Source organism: Corvus cornix, chromosome 1A, assembly GCF_000738735.6.
Source record: "Corvus cornix cornix isolate S_Up_H32 chromosome 1A, ASM73873v5, whole genome shotgun sequence".
In the NCBI taxonomy this organism is placed as follows: domain Eukaryota; kingdom Metazoa; phylum Chordata; class Aves; order Passeriformes; family Corvidae; genus Corvus; species Corvus cornix.
In genome coordinates this window covers 35,886,279-35,907,712 of record NC_047057.1, presented here as the reverse complement: position 1 = coordinate 35,907,712, position 21,434 = coordinate 35,886,279, and the positions used below count along the sequence as shown (strand labels likewise).

At 37.8% G+C, this 21,434-nt stretch overlaps 1 protein-coding gene across 1 annotated transcript in view; it reads right to left on the bottom strand.

Moving 5' to 3' along the window:
- TRHDE (thyrotropin releasing hormone degrading enzyme) overlaps positions 1–21,434 on the bottom strand; it is a 209,084-nt gene that overhangs the window by 84,122 nt on the left and 103,528 nt on the right. Inside the window, exon 7 of the mRNA XM_039570645.1 lies at positions 12,562–12,627. Coding sequence (XP_039426579.1) covers positions 12,562–12,627 — 66 coding nt within the window. The remainder of the gene's footprint in view (positions 1–12,561; positions 12,628–21,434) is intronic.

Sequence of the window (21,434 nt, the reverse complement as noted above, 5' to 3'; positions counted from 1 at the left end):
AACAAGAGGGAGTGAGAACCAGTGGTAAAGGACTACCAGCAAGCTACAAAAAAAGCGAAGAGTCCCGTATTCTACTGAATAGAAAAGCTAAAACAGCCAACTAGATTTGCAATATTTTTCAGCTGTACAACTAACCCTGGAGAAACAGCCTTAAGGAAGAGAAGTGACCACCCTCCTGGCTGGGCAGGCAGACAAGCAACAGGATACAAAATAAGGAGTAGGTAAATTCACCTTACTGGTCATGGTCAACACTGTGTAAGGCAAATTAGTTGGGGATTAACTCAATTTGTGTCAAAAATTAATCTGTACCAGTGAGTCAAGCTGCAGAGCTACTGCCAAACTGAAAGAACAGCTGTTATCAGACCAGTTGTCAAAGAACTACTGCAAAGCCAGCAAAGAAAAAAATCCGGAACAGGTTTTTCCTGGAGAAATAAGCCAAACAAGTGCTTCACTTTCTACACTGTTTTACTAGAATTGCCCAAAACTGCTTTCAGGCAGTCTAGTAAGAAACTGCCAACCTACAGAACACACTAGATTCATAGAATATATTTTCATCACAGTTTCTACCAGAGGATCAAATATGTTCATTTTCTTCCTATACTTTAACCTCCTACTGCATTAAAATGTGTTCTTCCTACAAAAAATAAAGTTACTCACATGTCAATAATTTAATTAACTGAAAATGCATTTCAACTTACAATAAGAAAAAAACAGCATCAAAATTATATTGAAATAGCAAGCATATCAGGAGTAGAAAGTCATGCCTGCAGATAGCAAGCCTGACTATGTAGATAGTCCTTACCTAGTACTAAAATTATCACATCTGTTACAGTCACAGCATCAAATGCATTTCTGTATCTGCTTTGAACTACAGTTTGATGACACTTTGGTGGTACAGCCAGACTAAGCACGTTCCACAACCTTTGCTGCTCCTGGGCCCCATCCCCCTGTTTGTGATGCTGCTTAGCAGACTAGACCTCTGAAATGGCCTGTATAGAAGTGAACCTAACATTCCCCACTAAGGACACCCTTCCTTCCTTGATCAGGTTTACCAAGGAAGACTCCAAACTCTTCCACTAGTATAAATGAAATGGTGCTGCGTGGCCATGAATGGATGGAACAAGCAGCTGGAGGCAGCACTGAGGAAAACAGAATAGTGGTTTCCTAAGCCAGTGTCCTGTCCAAGTATGTGCCAAGTATTATGAAAGATACTGGACAGAAATATACACAGTGGTGATTCCAGAATATAGTTAAGAGAAAGATTATCAGTGCATCACATTTAAGGGAAACAAAACTTTTATTTTCAGGTGCGTTTCTCTAAAAGCAATGCTCAAATGCTCTTTTCAAATGTTTAAGTAATGGTTTGTCATTTCTCATCAATAACCTAATATCTACAGTGAATTAGTTAACCTTCATTAGAACTTATGTGTGGACACTGCATTCAGAACTGAAGGAGACTAAATTCAGAAACTTCAAGTAACAATGGAAGTTCTATCATGAACCAAAGAACAGGAAATTCAACTTCAGTTTTTAAAGTGCCCACATGGGGCTACAATGTGGTTTAATTAATCCAATAATTCCCACCTTCTGCTGCTTTGAATGAACTTTTGTGTAACCCTGTTTAAAATGTCTACTACCAATAACTTCTTAGCTAGTTTCTAGTTCAAAATCACAAACAGGTAAAAAGAAGTTCAAAAAAGCCTTAAAGGTGTGCAACATCCTTCAAAGCCATCATGTAAAAATTCACTTCAGCTGTTTTTTGCCTTCTCTTGGGGCTACTATGTCAGTCAACACATAAAATCCTAGGGAAGGAACTTGGTGGAATCCTATCACTGTACGCCAGTTAAAATTCTAGCCCTTAATTTCCAAAAGGTACATTTAGACTTTTTCACATACAACAGTGATATAATGCTGACAAGCCAGCAGCAACTGGAAAATAACCAGTCAACATATCATATCTGCAATTAAATCATTATGTCTAAACAGCAAGCTATAACTACTAATCAGAAAGAGTGAAACTGGAACCACACATGGAAATAAATCTTCATTTTCTCTGGAGCCAGTGATGCTGAATGGACCACATAATTATAGCATTTTACTTTGTCCTTTTTCCTTTGTAATTCATGATACTCCCAGTCAGGCTAACAATAATCAGATCAGCAAAACTGACATTTCTGGCATTATATGGGCCAATGGGAATTTAAGCATTGATTTTGCGGGAGAAAAATCAGGGCAATGTTGAGAGTATCTCATCCATGGTATTAGGAGTATAACATTCATTTCGAGGATCCAGACAGGACCTGTGCCCAGTTATATGCAGGCTGAGATACAGGAGAAATTAGTAAAAGAAAGGAGGCAAGAGCCATCATTAAGTCAATGGGATTGCTTTCTTTGCTCTACCTGCTGCTTGTTGATAAGAAACCAGTACTGTAAATTAGAAATGAGCCAGCTGAAATCAACATGGCCCTGTCATTTTCATTCCAACACAAGAAAAGAAGAAAAACTTCAAATGACTGTAAGGAACTCGATTTTTCAATAAATAATCTTCTGCAGTGCAACTCTGTGAACACAAAGTAAATCGGGCATCTAAAACCAATTAAAAATTTGTATTCAGGCAAGTTTCCAGCTACTTTAAAATATATCCTGCTTTGCTGAGAATCCTTGTTAAAATATCAGAAATACAAAATTGAGAGGTTTATTTCCCTTGTAAAATTCAGCTTCACCTTTTAGCTACTAACATGAAGAGGAGGGAGGTTCCATTTTGAAACACAGCAGCAGCAGTTGCAGTGCGCTGGCAAAGCAGCTTGCAAGCAAAGTCTAAAGGGAACAGTTAGATGGACTGCTGAGTTAGTGCATGGCAGAGTCTGATGGTATCTGTTGTGCAGTGAGAAACCTGCTAGTATATAAAGCTTGGCTTTAAAGGAAAAGGTATTTGATGTATTATTCGGTAGTGGTACTAAACTACTTAGCTAAGGACAAATGCTACCAAAATAAAGCACTCTCTGAAATTGAACTGCATATATTTGACTGAAATTGTACATTGATTTAATTCTGTCTCATCTGGTTGTATAATACACTTTTACCTAAAACCACACATTGTTCAATAAATATATTCTTAGTGCACACAAAAAAAAAAAAAGATGGAAAGTCTTCCAGAGATATTTGGACGGCACCTGCTAATTGTGACAGGTTGGCTGCTCATTCCTCTGCATTAACTTGAACTATGCCCAAGAATTGCTAATCAGGCAGAAAATCTCTGCTGTACTTTTCTGTAACAATTTTCTGTATATAAACCTCAGACTTGGAAAGAAATTATTGCTACTTACTATGAAAAGGTATCCATAAACCAATTGAGAAAACTTACTGTAAGCATGTCACTGTGTCTAGATCATAATGACCTGCAACACTTGTACAGTAATAGTGAATAACAGATAGGGAAGTGCAACACTGGAGCTCTGACTTGTAAGATACTTTTTGTTTGTATCAGTGAGAAAATGTTTCTCATGGTGCAAAACACCTTCATACAACTCAGTCCCTAGAGCTGCACCTTTTTTTTTTCATTTTGCAAAACGAAGACACCTTAAAAATCATTAGCCCTTACATCCAGCTATATGTGTCTACCCAGCTACAGTAACTTAGCTTTAAATGCATGTAGGCAAAGGAAAAGGAAGAGGAAGGGAAAAAGGGAGGTGGAAGAGAAGAAGGAGAAGGAAAAGGAGAAGGAGAAAGTTTTCACAACAGCCTGTTTTGTCTGGCAGGGATTCAGGACAATTTTTTTTTAAATGTCCTCCACTAGACTGAACTGAAGTAGATTTATTTATTTAATTTCCAATATATATAATGTGTTAACTAATAGTTCAATCCTGCAATATTTGTTCTGAAAATACCCCCACTGACTTCTAAAGAGCTAATGGAAATTCTGATTGCATAAGAGCGGCAGAATCACACACAAAATGTTCCAGTGCCCTGTAAAATCCACTGAGCTGCCTTGTAGCAGCAGAGGTAAGGTTGGCACCAAGCTGCTATCAGGAAAAGTGTAATTCTATTCCAAAAGAAAACATTTTTGTAAATAGCTGCTGAGCCTGGTGACATTGTCTGGGAATTCATACCTATCACTCATCCTCTTAATAATTCCTAGAATAAAAATGAAGGAGAAAACAGTCATAACTGAATTTCATATGCAACAAAAAGAAGCAGCTCACTGAAGGCATGCCAACTGAACAGCTACACAACATGACTGACTCTAACATTGCCATAAAGGGCAATGCTGTTCTGAGAAAATAAACTGTGTTTATACACAGTGTGTGTATTAATTGTTTTTCTTTTTGTAAGAAGCTTTAGCAGCAGAGCAAAGTAACATTTTGTCCTAGCTGAAGAACACCGTGACTTCCTCCTAATGAAGGCAATACCATCCGTAAGCTTGCTCTGAACCCAGGCACTGGGGACACCACTGGCTACTGAGGTTCAGCAGCACCTACCGTCACCACGTTTTATGTCTCCCTGCTGGGACCTCCAATGTGGGCAAACTGCTTGAACTGAAGTCCTATCTTCAAAGAGTCCATCTTAGATTGAATTCTGTCTTAGATTGAATTCTTCTCCAGAATTTCAGTCAACACCAGGAAGTACTGAAAAATACCACATTTTACCTTATTTTATCAGTGTGTCCTTTCCTCTTCTGTCCCCATGCACAGGAGCACAGCTCTAAAAGTCAGAAGGAAAGTGATCTCGTTTCAGGAAAATACTTTTTCCTAGCACTGATCCCTTTTAGGTAACCCAGCAGCTAGAGGCGCTCTCTCTCCCTGCATTGACAGCTCGCAGCTGCTTAAGCTCAGAGGGAGACTCAGGCCCCAAAGCAGAAAGCAAAGAGCCAATGTCTCCTTCCCCTTGGCAACACCCAGTTGGGGAAGAAACCTGTCTGAACCAAATGCTCCAGGAACACAAAGCAGAGCAGAAGGAATGGAAAGGAGTTAATGTAACCAAACAGGAGTATTCTGCTAATGCACCATTTCAGGAAAAAAGCTCCCTTTGCAGAGCACCAATGTTTATGGGGCAAAATGCACCAGTACCTATGGTGTGTGGCTGCTAAAATTGTGGGTGCATTATGTTCAGCTCTGCTGATGTTCTGCTTTCAAACAGGTAACAGCTGAACTGTAGAACGGTAGATAAATCAAACACCCTCACTCTGTCTGTGGATCAGCTTGCTGCACACCAGGTGAAAGAACATGTTTCAGGACAACACTGTGGTGTGATTTGTAGCAGAGCGGGACTCTGTGACTGAATACGATGTGACATCTGTTCTGAATATCTGAAGGGATTTATAATGCTAAATATTTTAACAGAACATCTTCTTGAGTTTTAAAATAGATATCCAAATTTCATGGCTCTTTTTAATTTTACTCACATTGGTCCAATTTCCCTTCAGATGTAAAGGCACTCCACTCTCATTAATTTATTTAAAGAAATATTAGTTGAATGATCAACATTTCCTGGAGGCCCACTTTGGAGTCATCACAGGCTGAGGCAGCAGCCACACTGGGTGCTCACAATTTACAATGATGCCAGTGGAAGCTGTGCTTTGAACACATAAACTCTTCTAATCCCTAAGTGCTAAGACACATGGGAGTTTTGCATATTTCACACCTACGGGAATTTTAACTTAAATTTCTCTGTGCCTAGATCTCCACCCTAGCACCATGCCTTCCCTCCCTATGAGGTTTATATCCTCTGCATTAACTGTTGGTGATACACTCTGATACCACACTGGATGGGATTTAAGAAAACTGAATGTAGCAGTTAGGAACTCAGCTACAAAGCAAATGAAAAGTATATGAAACTATTGAACAGAAGAACAATGCAGTTAACATGGTCTAGCTTGTGAACTGAATCAGACTTTGTCCTATGTAGAAAACACAGAGTACTTGCATAATTAAAAACCTGGTAAAGGTGCACACACAAAAAAAAAAAAAAAAAAAAAAAAAAAAAAAAAAAGAATGGAAAAATAAAATTAACTTTAGCATTTCTCAAAAACTGTACATTTAAATTATGCAACTTCAGACACCATTTTCCTATAAGCATTAGCATTTTGCTATAACACACAGTATACTCAAATACTCTTGGAGCTAGAGGAAGAATTTCCATTTTTGGAGGGATATCCAAGTCTGGCCCTTACTATGTTATATATTTTTAACACTTTCAAAGGAAAAAAATATTGTGACACTGCAACTTATAGAAATTTCTTATGCAAGAAACTGACCTACTGTCTTTTACTGACCTGTGTAAGTCAAGGTGGAAAAAGCTACAGGAATTCAGCATAACACTGAATTCCTTTAACAAACAAACTAAAATCGAGGGTGATGTAAATTAAAAGCGAAAGAAATGCTGAGGGGACAAAAAAGGTGAAAGGTGTTAATAATCTTGTATGATATGCAGTATAGAAAACAGTGATGTCAGCTCCTATGAGATTTCCTGTGACTTCTTACGTCCTCCCTTTAACGTGCTCAAGTTCTCCAGTTGACAACTCTCAGATAAAGGGATCGGTAGCAACTAACTTAGACAGTAAACTGCCAGAATGTCCATGGTGATACTTTGATGTTCACCAAGGTCCCACACTGTGCTTTTCTAAACCAGAGGGGGTGGGTGCAGAGGCAGCTGAAAAGTACTTTACTCAACATCTAGCAAACACACCAGCTGCAACACCAGAGGTACTCTAAGATGCTCCTCCTGGGTGACAAAAGTTACATCCTTCAGCTGAGCAAAGGAAGACTCCAGGTAGTTCCATGTGCATTGTTGATCTGAGGGCAGCATCACAGGTCATAGCTTCACTAACCTTGATCCTTGCCTGATTTTTTCTTTGTCTTTGCAGATTTTTTATGTTTTTACAGAAAACTCTTGAAAGAAGTCTCTAATGATGTCTCATTAGAGATAGCAAACAACTAACTGTTACAAATCAGCAATAAAGAAATAATAAACAGGTATGATTAACTGGGTACACTGTTTAACACACTATGTAAAAACCAGGTTATCATATAATACCATGGAAATAGATTAATATAGTTCATGCATTACTGTTTCATGCACATTGTAGGTAACTAAAAAGCAGGAAAAAGCAGTACAGATGAAAGGAAGTTTAAATAGCCAGTATTATGATACTAGGAAGTGATTGAAATCTGAACCTTGCTGTATTTAATAGCCTGAACACCACACTTCCCCAGACAGCTCCTGTGAAAGACTGACTAATTTGTTTCAATACAGTGGCCCAAAAGAGACAGTATATATCCACAGCATTGTATGAAAATTCTTCCAAGTGTACAATGTGAAGCCTAAAAAGCAGTTAATTTATCACAGAAGCAGCGATTCCTACAGTAACTAATTCAAACTGCTGATGATGCACTAAATCAGAGTGAGTGATGAACACATACATAGCAGCAAGTGAAGTTCAAAAGGATACAGATCTATGTGATCAATGAGCTGTCACACAGCAAATGAAATGCAGTGTTGACAAACGTACAGTAATAGAGATGAGGCTCAAAAATAATCAAACCAAATATAAGAAAACTTAAATAAAACAGTGCAGAAATATCTCATTACAGCACTGGAGGTGCCTTTTGAAACACATCTACCAGACATTCAAATCACTGATATTTCTCTCTCTGTTTAATTTGAAAAAAATAAAAACCAAGCACTGATTACTTGAAGAGATGCATTGTTACAAAGCAGTACAACCTTCCCAAAAACGCAATTCAGTGACACCAGACATGTGAGAAACCATCTATTTCAAGCACAGAGTTGGAACAACAGCCTACAGAAGAAAATCTCACACAGACCTAGTATCATATTGCACATTACCACCCTGAGTGATGACTGAATGATAAGGCCAACTTATGGTTTCTTCCTCTATCTGTGCAATTCAGAAACATAATCAGAGCAAGTGGTGCTGACCAAGCCTCTCCATACTTTAACCACTGTCTTACCTGATTAATAGCTTTTAGACTGAAAAAGCAACACTATTTTGTAAGAAGAGTACTGCCATTCAGTGATGTGCACTTCTTGAATTTTCCTGGAGCATAAGAAACTGCACATCATGAAAGATGCCAGAACTTTTAAAAAGACAGAAATCACCTACTGCAAGAAGGAAGGATTTATTAGACATTTTCTACAAAAATAATAGTGTAACTTTCTCATATGCAAGTGTTACCAGCTGTGGCTACTACCATCATTATTCAATTATTCATTACAGCCAACAGAAATACATTTTCTTTAGCTTTTGTCTATGGAGTGCTACAGTGAGAATGTTCTGTCTGTTATGAAATCTTCTGTTTGAAAATGTCATATGATTTAAGACATCGTATCTTTGAAGGGCTTTTCAAAAATCATACCTTCACTAGTCTCTTGGATGCAGCTTTATTGTGGAACTGCCACACTATAATCACACTGACTGACAAGAATATTTACTGTGATAGGAACAGGCCAGTTATTCTTGACAGATATGAATCTCTACAAAGACATCTATGCTGTAAAAATGAGCATCTCTACCAAAATTTTACATCCTCGCAGACTCCTCAACAGAACAGTTTGCTGAGTGTTATGGATCACATGCACATTTGTACATTTCCTTCAGATCATATTCATTGGTAAAGTATATCCACCAAAGAGCCCCATTACCCTCCATCAACTTTTCTCCTCTTTTTAATACAATCGATTGTTTTCTTTGACAAATAAGGGATATTTCACCGCCAAGCTTTCTCAACCTGCTCTTCAAAAAGTCCATGTGCCAGGTAACTAAGGAAAAACAGGCAATTAACAAAAAAGGTAGCAATCCTCTTTGCTTCTTGCTCTAAACCTTATTTTTTCTTCTCCTTAACCTAAAGATTACTTCACCTGTTGCAGTTTCTCTTACATAAAAGCTCTAATCCTTTAGATTTTAATAAGACAATGAATCACACCTTGATTTTGATGAAACCACAAACAATGTAAACACAAATAAAGAGCTACTCTTTTTGGTTTATGCTAGTTTAATAAGACTACAGGATTACTCTTTTTTATCATCTGTTAAACACTTAAGGACATAGCTAATACACTAAAAAGAACTGAAATAACATTAATACTGGAAATGTAATAGAGTGGACAGGTAACAGTATAGAAGGTTCCTGGAGTGTGTGGAGGTTAACTTCTAGACACAGTTGGTGAGCAAGACAACTAGAAAAGCTGCCCTGCTGGACCTCTTGTTTGTGAACAAAGATTGGTGGGCAATGATAATTGGAGGGCGTCTTGGACTCAGCAATTATGAAATGATAGAGTTTTCAATTCTTGGAGAAGTAAGTAGAGGGGTTGGCAGAACTGCCACCTCAGCCTGTTTATGACACTGGCTGAGAGAGCCCCTTGGGCTTTTGTCTGAGGAGCAAAGGCATCCAGGAAGGCTGAACATATTTAAGAAATCTTAAAAGTGCTGGAGCTGGCCATCCCCATGTGCTGAAAGACAAGCCCGTGGGGAAGACCACCAGCCTGGCTGCACAAAGAGCTTTGTCTGGAGCTCAGATGAAAAAAAACGAGTTTATGACCTTTGGAAGAAGGGGCAAGTAACTCAGGAGGGCTACAAGGACATTGTGAGGTTATACAGGCAGAAAACTTGAAGAGCTGAAGCCCAAGTAGAACTTAATCTAGCCACTGCTGTAAAATACAATAAAAAATGTTTCTGTAAATATATTAGCAACAAAAGGAGGGCTGAGAATCTCCATCCTTTGCTGAATATGGGAAATAACATAGTGACAAAGAATGAGGAAAAGGCTGAGGTACTGAATGCCTTCTTAGTCTTAGTCTTTCATAGTAAGACCAATTGTTCTTTGGGTACCCAGCCCCCTGAGCTGGACAACTGAGAGCAGAACTGAAGCACCAAACATCTGAGGGAAAATGGTCAGCAATCTTCTACACCACTTAGATACACAGAAGCCTATGAGAAGGGACAGGATCTATCCAAGGGTACTGAGGGAGCTGGCAGCAGTGCTCACCCAGTCACTTTCCATCATTTACCAGTAGTTCTGGCTAACTGGGTAAGTCCCAGACAACCAGAGGTTAGCAAATGTGACACCCATTTACAAGAAGGGCTGGAAGGATGATCTGAGGAATGACAGGCCTGTCAGCCTGACCTCAGTGCCAGGGAAGGTCACAGAGCAGATTGTCTTGAGTGCCATCACACGGCACATACAGGACAACCAGGGCGTCAGGCCCAGCCAGCATGCTGTAAGAAAGGTCCTGTTTGACCAACCTGGTCCCCTTCTGTACCTACTTTGTGGATGAGGGAAAGGCTATGGATTTTGTCTACCTAGACTTTACTAAAGCCTTTGACACCATTTCCCACAGCATTCCCCTGGAAAAACTGGCTGTGGAGGTTTTTCAGTTACTCAGCAAGCCATTAGAAGGAGGAATGAACCATCAAGTGCATTTTCAGAGTATTTGTTATTTGAAGAGATTTTTAAATAGTAGTAATACTTGATTTTGCACCTATCCTGCAGAAAGGATGTTTAGTTGAATGTTAGAATTCCATGTTAAAACAGGATTCAAGGCAACATAATTAAAAATCCCAAGTGATGGTACCAAGTTAAAGAGCTAAAATGCCTAAACCAGTGCATGGCAGAAAGGGTAAATTAGTCCTCCAGTTTCCCTTATCATTAGCAAAGCTATAGCCTCCCAAATGTACAATGCAGGAACAGTATTTTGTTAGATTCGCAGAAGACAAAGAATTAAATGATTGACAGATATTTCCAACTGTATAATTTGTAGCTTATGAAAAAGCTTATGAACTTTATGTTTTATTTTGTTCAGCTTGAAGACATACACATGGAAAATCTCTATCTGTATTTCAAACTGGTTTTAGTTAAAATCATCATCCTTCTACTGAACTGATGCCAAGACTTCCACTAGTCAGATTTTCACAGTTAGATTTTTCATAGACTTTAATTAGCAAACAGAACAGTTTCTATTTAGAGCCAAACCAGTGAAAAGCAGAAATAATAGGAAACCATTCAAATCAAAAAACAAAGCTACATTACAACTTTATGGTAATGATGATTAATCCCTGCATAGCTATTCTTTGATCTGAACTTTTTTCTCAGTCTATTTCAGGACAACTTGCACACTGTTATTTCTCAGGAAAACATAGAAGAAAACAGAAAAACAGAGTTTAAGAAGTACACACTAAAACTTTTGCTTTCTAAAACCCTGAGTGACGTACTTCATTGGGAAAAAGTGCTATTGAATTTCTCTACAAATGGATCTGTCCAGGCAAAAGTTTCTGGCTGGAATATGGAGTTTGCTGGACAAAGGACTGAAGTCTTACTGGCTTAAATGGACATGATGGTTTTACCCTCGACATACACAAGATTTTATGAAGAAAACTTTTGATTTAAAGAGTTCTCATCTGGATGAGAAATTTTTCTAATTCATCTGACCTGGTGTTACAACTAAGAAAATAATCAAGCTGGGTTCCATGAGTAAGTTATGCTACAAACCCTGAATGTACTGTAAACTCTCCAAAAAGCTGCATTTCCTCAGCAAGTTTCCTTTCATTGCCTTTGCATGGAAAACACCTCTCTGACATGACCAATGCGTTCATTTAATTTTTGTTTTACATTTTATCTTCCAATTTATTTTGGTTAGAGGTAGAATTATTCTGTTAAAAAATGACCGATCCTAGATGTAGTTTATTTAAATTTCAAAATGAAAAGCTTACTAAGAACAGATAAGATTGATTGCTCCTTCCAACTTAGCATAATTGTATTTCAGGTGAACATCAATTTACTTTAAAGGACACTTCTAAGTAGCAGGCTGCATCATACATAATTCATCAATCACAGCTGCCTGTAACATGATTTACTCAAGCAGATTTCAATGGAATAGAGGGAGTTGCATTGTTTTTTATGCTTTGGTTTGTTTGTTTTTAAATAGTTTACGAAACACTCATTTGTGCTGAATTATTGCTGAAAGGAGTTCATCCTTGGTAATCAGCATGTTGAATTTCTTTCTTTTTGTATAGAAATGTTACCTCTTTAAATTTCTTTGAAAAGACAGAGTGAGTTTTCAAAACATCATTAAGGCAAGGAGTACTCCGTGCTTATTAAAGGTAAAAATAAAGCTGAAAGATTTTGCTATGGAGGAGGGGATGACAAAAATATTTATCTGAAAAGCATTATTCATTTTAGGGCTGTTTATTTTCCAGCTGGCTTACATTGTTATTATTTGTTAGACCAGCAGTCAAATGGAGGTGAAGAGAAGTAGCTACTTCCTCAGCTAGTCCTTCACCATAGTTGTTACATGGATAAAATGGCTTTTATGTGGTAATCTACACAAAACTGTATGCCAGTGCAATTTCTTGGTGTATGAAGGGATTAATACAGGTGCATCTTCAATCAAATTCAGCTTCAGAGACACAGTGGTACCTCAGATGGTCCTAAAGTAAAGAAACATTTCCACAAATTGATGCAAATACAGCTTCAAAAGAAAAAAGAGAGAGCAAGAGAAACTGCTAGAAATACACATCTACACAAAGACAGAAATGCCTTTACTTACTTGTAAGCCCATTTGAAACACAGAGTGACCCATAAAGTTAGCCAACATTCGAATCAGAGCTGCACCCTATGGGAAATAATAGAGAAACAAAGTTACCAGTTTTGAATGTCAATATAACACAATAAAAACACTCTGAAGCGAAACATTTCCACCCAACACTAATATCCTGGAAATCTGTAACTAATACAATCTTTATTTGTGCTAGGATGAAAAAGAGAGAGAGAGAAGATAATGCAAATACTTACTAGGAAAAGTGGGGAGGCAAAGTGATACTGTTAATATCCTGCCGCATATACTGAATAAGGTGCAGGTCATACAACACACTCTCCCCACTGCTGCAGCATGCATGTGTCAGCTCCACAGCTGACTGACCCCAACCCTTCTGTGCACTCAACAGAAATGCCCAGTTTTAAATGGAAGCAAAGAAATAGTGTCCACTGCAAATTCTACCTCAGTGATTATTCATAGTATTTTTATCTCCATTACACTATGAGGATTCAGTGATACTACTACCCTTTGTAAAAGCCTTCAAGATCTGATGAGTGAAAGTGAGTAATCGCCATAAGAATTTTGTAAGATGTGGATATATATATTTGACTTACTAATAGTCAGGTTATTTTCCAGACTGTCATGCAAAGAGATATGTACTTGTATAGCACTCTTTCTCTGTATAGCGCTCTTTCTCTACTTGTAGCAGTTCTTACCCTTTTCCCCTTCAGGCAAAGTATAGAGATCTACAAGACAGGTGACTCTAATTCTCAGTACTTACTCAGGAAACAGACAGATACTTGCAAGAGTAGCTTTTTTTCAAGCACCCTTTTTGTGTTTTCTCACTCCCTCTCAGAACCACAATTGCTGTGTATTTTCCCCTTGCACAAGTGCTCTATTTCAAGCAGAAATAACTTCACAGATCTGATTTTAGCTATAATATCCATTAGCTATAATATCCCACTTTGCAATATAATTTCAAGACAACCAGCCTTCCAATCCCAATGTTTAAATGTTATACTTAGTACTGATGACAGTACAAGAGGAAGGACCCTTGTGATTGCAAGTCAGTGAATTAAAGGCTTGAAGAAAACATGATGCTAGAACTCAACAACCTCATCTAGAGACGAAGGCTCAGTAATTAGTTTAACATTCAAATAGAAAAAAATTTTAAAAAAGAACAGCATTTCATAAGTTCAAAAATTTAGAGATTCTAAAGCCAAAAGGACTATTACAACATTTAGTCTGCATTAATAGAGATCAAACAGTAATTTAGGCAAAGACCCCTATGCCTTCTCTTTACACAATAGCATCTATTTTAGAAGATTCAAGAACAGAATAGTGTTTTACAGTACTATTTAGAATGTGTCACAACTAATATTTACTCTCACAGTGAAAGCTACACACCGTTTTACTAATTGAAATGTATCTAGTTTCACTTACTTGAATTTATCTACCTTCAGCTTTCAAAACAAGACTTTATGTCTTTTCCTGCTAAATTAAAGTTCAGGGTAGTTTGAAAATTTAACCCTTGTTGGTTTTTAGATCGTTTTACATGTGTTCCACTGATTTTTTTGTACAGTGACTATTTTTAAGTACTGAATGGATTATCTGTAATAAACAACATTTGAAATAATGACATAAATCAAAAATATTTGAAAATTATTAGTAAGTTGTAAGAAAACACAAGTCCTTCATATAGGCAGCAACAACAAATATTATATATTTTGCAGAGTAACTGAATAAAAAAAAAATTAATTGAGGAGATGTTTGCAGCTGCTTTTAGGAATTGAATAGTGAATAAAGCAAAACATGGTGTTTTCATTATTAACACTAGGCTATATTGTTATGGTGGTATATAATCTTACTGGAAGACAAATCATGTCTGGAACGCATAGCAGAATAGGAAAAAACACCTTCCAAAACAGATTATTACCTGAGCAGCCAAGACCATAGGTCAGGAAACATTATTGCCCTTATATTACTAGAGGAACGGAACAAGTAAAGTTCTCAGACACATTTAAGCAGATAAACAGCAGATAAATCTGTTTAAGCAGATAAACAGAAGATTTTTTAAAAATCTCATAAATAGATAAATCCTACTTGTTCTGTAGGGCAGGGCAATCCAAAACATCTGTAGCAGAAACAAAAAAAACCGTAAAACATAAAACAGATCAGACAAAATCCTCAACATGAAGATGTTTTTCCATTCATCACACATCCCTTTTCCTACTCACTATTTAGTATTCCAGGATGCCCTTGTTTCTTTCTCAGAGTTTAAATTTCACAGAGTAACAAGCCATATACTTATATAAGCACCTTGACTCCACTGATTTCTGTAAAAAGTAACCAAGCAAATACTTCCATATAATCTTGCCCACAGAGTCTTTTTTTCTATCCAGAGACCAAGAACTATCATATACTTGTAAAGAAATTATAGAATTCCTCTCACAGGTAACATGTAGACACATCTTGGATGGACTATGGCTGGCCTTTACACAGCAAACAAAATAAAACAGCAAGCAAAGACTGAATGGAGAGTCAAGGCACAAAAGCAGGATTAATTTTTCAAGATAGAACCCATTTCACAGCTACTTTAGAAGTACTTTCTACCAATTAATTACCTCCAGGAAACCCACAATCCCTTCTTACAGCTTCCAGAACAATAGTTCTGCCATCTTCCCCACTCAGGGAAAGCAAATGCTTTCTTGACTTGTTTGAGGAAGGGAATGGATTCAAAAAACAAGAGAACCTTAAGAGGGGAAAAAGTGTACTGGAGAGATGGGTGAAGAAGCATGAGCAAATTAAGCCACTGGTGTGGGGGGAAAATAAATGGGAGGAAACCATTCATTTCACCTTTCTTGCACTTTTGAGAGCAGGCAGAACAGAGAACAGCGATACCCTCATAAGAAGAGCAGAAGCTATCCACATGTTCACAGCTCTGGGAAGGGAAGGACAAGGCACAAAACACTGGCACTCTGACTAGAGAGGAAGCAAAACAGGTTTGCAGGCAGAAGGATAAAAAGCAAGAGGTAACTGGCATAAAGAAGAGCGGCTTACTAAAAAAGGAGCTTGGAAGATGACCCTAACCAGAGGGTCTTGGGAGGTGAAGAAGGTATGTGCAGTAAGCTCAATTATAGGAAAAACAAAATACACAGCTTTGGGGTTTTCTGAATGGCCCAATGTGCTGACATTCCCACCGCCTATCCACCTGGCAAGCAGAGCAGCAAGCAGCAAACTAGATGGAGTCCAGAGGACTTTACTGCCATGCCTTCTAAAAGCTTCTCTGACCTAGACCTAAACCTACACAAAAATCCCAACAAATCAGTTCTGCTGCAGGAGATGCCCTTTGGAACCTATCAGCATCACTCTCTGAACACCCTGACATGCAAGGAGCCTGCTCCCCACTTCACTTTCAGAGCCACTTCTGCTCTGCCAACATTTGTCCAACTGAAGAACAACATAGGATGTCTTGAGATGCAAACTTGCCTCTCCTACTGGGCAGAATGACTGTTTACTGATGATTTAAGTGCTTTCCTCCAGGCAGTGGATGACTCAGTACCTTGTCAAGAGGTAAAGCACATTGGTTTAAGAGGTCTAGTGGAAAGCAATTCTTTCCTATTCAAAAAACATACCTAGTTCTGCCAGTGTAAAATCTGACTCACCTTAGCCATTGTGCCTAATATGTCTACTCAGACAAATACACTACTCACTCATTCAATGATTAATGGTACTACCTGGGTCTGGTGAAGCATTGCTCATTAGCAGATCTCCCAAGTGCTCTGTAAGATTAATGCCAATATTCTGCAAATTAAAAGGAAACTGGGATACGCCCTAGTGAAATCATTTGCCAAAGATCACCCAGCACACTCCTCATCTAACCTATGACACAGCTGAAGCTTCCTCAGCCTCAGCATTGTGACTCCATCACTATAGGAAAGGAAAGTAGAATATGTTGGCTACTTCATGGAAATTAAGTGCATACAGCTCTTTTTTGCGAAGTGCTCTTGGGAAAAGACTCACTCATGGACAGTGAGCCAACACTGCCTGAAGGGATGGAAGTTTATGTGCTTTATTCCCCTGAAGAAACTTGTACACTCACAACATGGTAAAGACAATCCATAACCAAAATTAGGAGTAGAATTCCTTTCTATGTAAACTGAACATGTCTTTGAAATCTACAAAATGCAGAGCCGAGCTAAGGTATTCAGTCTAATTCTCTCCGTGCCAACATAAAGTAATGTGATTGCATCCTGGATCCCAGATTAGTTTTAACTAATTTTAAAGACCCACTCCTACATCTTGATCCTCTTACATCACAGAAATCACAATTACTGTAAGTCAATTTAATTCTATGACTTACTGAATGTCTCAATTTTATTATACTTGAATTCTTTAATTAATTGTTTCACTTGCAACTTGTATCTTGTAATCATTTTTTAATACAAAAGGTAGTACCAAATGGAATTTTGTTTAAAAGGAAACAAATTAAGTATTATATATGAACCCACAAAAACATGACTACTGCATACAAAACAGTACTGCTGCAGAGCCACTCAGGAAGTGATACATCAGATTCAGTGCAGCCATCTGTAGCACCTGTGACTATAATCACTTTAGTTGTTTAGACTTCCCTTACAGTCAATGGGCTTTACCAATCACCTCTGGATGCACTTTATCTAATCTTAAAGTAAACCTCAGATCAGGGGAATTGTACTCTAAAAGCACCCATCTCTTGCAATTCACTCCAAAAGCAGGCTGGAGTGACTAGCTCATATGTACACATCTGCACCGCAGACATCTAAAGTGCAGTGAGATTAATTCAACTGCACTGTCCAGAAAGGGCATACAGAGACTGATTCCCCATTCTGGGGGAATTCCTGAATTGTGGAGATACAAAACTGGTGTGACATGATCCTTTTGTATATAGAGTCAAATAACATATCTTGGTTTATTCTAAATGCAATACTTTTACGTAAGAAGACTAGCAAGAGTAGTATTCGACAGAAGGCCCTGAAGACAGGGCAGAGTGCTTGCTAGCTGAACGTAGATGCTCTATACTGAACAGACAGCAAAGAAAAGCACTTGAAATAAAGAACTGGTGAAGCAGCTGCAGTGAAGGGAACAATATACAAGTCAGCAAACCAGCACATAGGGTTATGCAGAAGCCAAGAGGCATGGACAAGAGGCCATGTGTGAAGAGACACAAATAAACTAGAAACTCCTTCAGCATTATTCCTTGAAGAACCAAAAATTACGTCATTATTCTGATAAGTTCTCATGAGAGAAAAATGTCAGCAACACAAAACAGAAACCATGAACTACAGATGACTTTTTTAAGGGCAAAATAATTTATTGTTCTGAATGCATTAGAGTGGGGGAAGGAAAAGAGATCATAATAGGTTGACCTAGAAAACACACAGCTCTTCCATCCTCCTTCCCACAAAATTCGTCATTTTTTCCTGCAATATCAACTTCTTTTCCTTTTTAGCTGCGCTTTTGTGTGTTTCGTTGTTTTTGTTTTAACCACAGCATTGAGATTCATCTGAGTGCAAATGCCTACATTGTAGCTAAGCGATGCTTACTCAGTTGTACACAGCTGAGGCAGCTGCCTAGACCTCCTTTAAAGGCAGAGAGAAGCAAGCAATTCAGTTCACCCTGATTCATCCAAAGACATGCATCTAAAATAGGACAGAAGAATTTCACCATAAGGTGTCTGTTTATCTTCAGTGATTATACAGGGAGGTGAGAGGACTACTCAGTTGCAGGTGTTTACATGGTGAACATCTCAACTGAGATGACATCAATCTCTCTGAAGATATTCTACCCTGTAAATTACAAAGCAACATATGAAAATATGAAAAAGTGAACAGTGGAAAAACACCTTGAGTTTGTGAAGGCTGACACAGCATCTTGCAGGCTTACCTATCAATTTACATCACGTAACACCAGTTATCAATCATAGTAATTACACAGACCTCAATTTATCTCTTCCTCACTGAATTTCCACCTTGCCATCCTTCTTTAGGAATTAAAGCTGTTTGATTTAGTTCATAAAAATGCTTTTGTGACACAAAAACTAAAATCAGGAAGGATCCTGGTAAGAAAAACACCCCCATGGTATCCAAGGTATAAGCAGGGAGTGAAATGCTGAGGAGGGGAACACTGGACTACCACAAAAAAGTACATAACTGAGGTTCTAAAACAGAAGTTTAATATGTCCATTTTCCACAAAACCTCCACCCATCAATTTTGCTTCTTCACCTCAGTAAATAAACAAAACCAAAACCAACACTGAATACAGGTGATTTATTAACTTTCTTCTATTGTGCAGTAGTCAGTTCAAAATCAGTCTTGATTAATATGATTAAACACCACTTGTTTTTCAAATACAGTGAGACACAAATAGAAGGCCTGCAGTTATTTTTCTGTGTGCCAGTACACCTGCAATTCAAGATTAAGGTTACTTTCTCTCTAGCTAAGAGAAATGTGAATTACTCTATCCTCTGTCTCAATTACACTAAATATTATTCATACTGTTAGAGCTATTACTGTAAAAAGTTCTTAAAATCAATTTCATTTTCACTGATTAAAACAAGACTCAGACCACATACAGGCACACACAAAGGCATCATTCTTTCATAAAGACCTTCTGATTTGAGAATCAATACATGAAGTTTCATGGCTACTAGTATATATACCTGATATGTACTAGTATTGGTGGTTTTTAATGAATCAGTCACAGTACACATACATTAAATAGTTCTCTCCTTAAATTATTTACCCTGAGCTATACGCAACGTGCCGTCCCAAAAACTTTTTTAAAATCCATTGTCTACTCACACTGCCATCAAGAACTCCAGATGGATAATAAGAGCGAATTCCCCTTTGCAGCAGTGATGACCAGGCAAGACCAACATATTAATCCATGTGCTCAGTTATCTCACCCTTTATACCCTATGGAATCTCACTGAAGAAGGAAGACCAACTCATCAGCCTATAGCTCCCAGGACATCCCCTGGAGCATTTTCTGTACATCACCCCAGCAATTCTCTGGCAGAGCAACTGTTTGCTAGGATGGTCTACATCCCATTGCCAGAAGTTCTGCAGCTCCATATCTGGTTACCCTCAGAAGGTACAGGTGGATGCCACTCAGCTCTGCAGACTTTCTAACAACTAACAGTTCTTTTAGCTGGTGTTTCCCACACACCTACCTCAAATTGCAGGTTCCTGCAACCTATCTGTTATGAAGAATAAACTGAGCATGGGGAATTAACCCATTCTTCAGCAGGAACATCCAACACAAAAACTTCATTGCACTCCCCTGATACAGCCTTAAAAATCTCAACACTCTGACCGTGATGTGATCCCTCACTAAATCAACCGGAGCTGTACCTGTCGCATACAGTCAGGTCAGGCATACACTACCTCACCAGAATCACATAAGAACACAGAAGAACTTCCAATTTTTGGCTAATGTGTTGTAAGTACTGGTTGAAACTTACCTTTTCTTCATGAAACATGCAAAGAAGGATTTTGTTTTAGAACTGCAAATATAATACAATCAGCATAAATCAGGTTGGGGTTTTTTCTTTTAAATGTTGAATATATTTTTATAGTTCTCTGACAAATAGAAGCGTAAGGATATCCACAATCAAACAGGTTCTTAAGTAAGTGAGTATCATTTCATTTCAGCTTAAAGTTCCTGAATTCATATATTATTCTTTATTTCTCAAAATCCTGGATAATTCTGTGAGTCTAAGTTCATTTCAAATATTAGAAGAGCATGTTACCAAGCACTTATACAAAGAATGCACATTTGCACTTTAATTTTGTAATGTGAACATTAGCCAACAAGTAATATCCAAGTCACGTTTTTCAATACAATCATTCTTTGTTTGTACTAAGCAATCACAGCTGGATAACCCATGAAATTTATCTTATTGGGAAAAACACAGCATGAATTAAAGTGAAAGAATAATGTACATAAAACATGTAGCAAAAATGTGACATTTAAAAATGAATCATATAAAATTTAAAAAAAAAAAAAATGAAATCTGTTGAATCTTGGAGACATTTAACAGAAAAGAAATATGTTTTGACTAAGTCACATCTACAGAATTTGCTCAAACCTAGACAGAGGTATATGCATGTAAATGAATTATTTAAAAACTTGGTTAACTGATCTGCTGTGTTACACTACATGCAGTGCACTGAATTTACTGAATTCTCCCATATGAACAACTGAACACCACTTTCAAATCCAGGTATTGCACTTCAGCTGCATTTCCTTAAGCAAACATATTCACCGTATACTCTTCCTTTTTTCATTTTCCCACAAGGGAGAAGTCCAGCCATTCCTCCTGAGCTCCCACTCAGAAGGTTATGCTGAAATGTATTTTACTTTCCTACCTTTATCATCTGAACAGTCTTTTATCTTATGTGGCCTTACTCTGACAATTATGGAACAAGAGTGTCCTATTCACGACATCAGTTACAACATGATCCTGTTGCAGGCTCCAGAGAGACCTTTGCTAAAGTACTTCTATCAAGTTGTAAGAGCAGAGATAATTGCAAAGGCTTCTCTGGAATTCTTTAGCTGTCTCTATCAAAAATACCTCATCTCTGAGAACTGCGTAAGTACCCACTCAGAAATTCTTTTCAGGGAATTAATTAGATTGTATCATGAGTCACCAGCACTAAATTCGTCTTTCATTTTCAGAAACTGAGCACTGTAATACAACAGCATAGCTATTTTCTGTATTCTCCAATGGCACCTCCAAATATTACAACAAGAAAAAAATGAAGCTTAATGCAAGTGAATTTGATAAGTGCAAATGCTTCCTTATTTGATTAGGATAACAGAACATATTTGTTTAAATGAG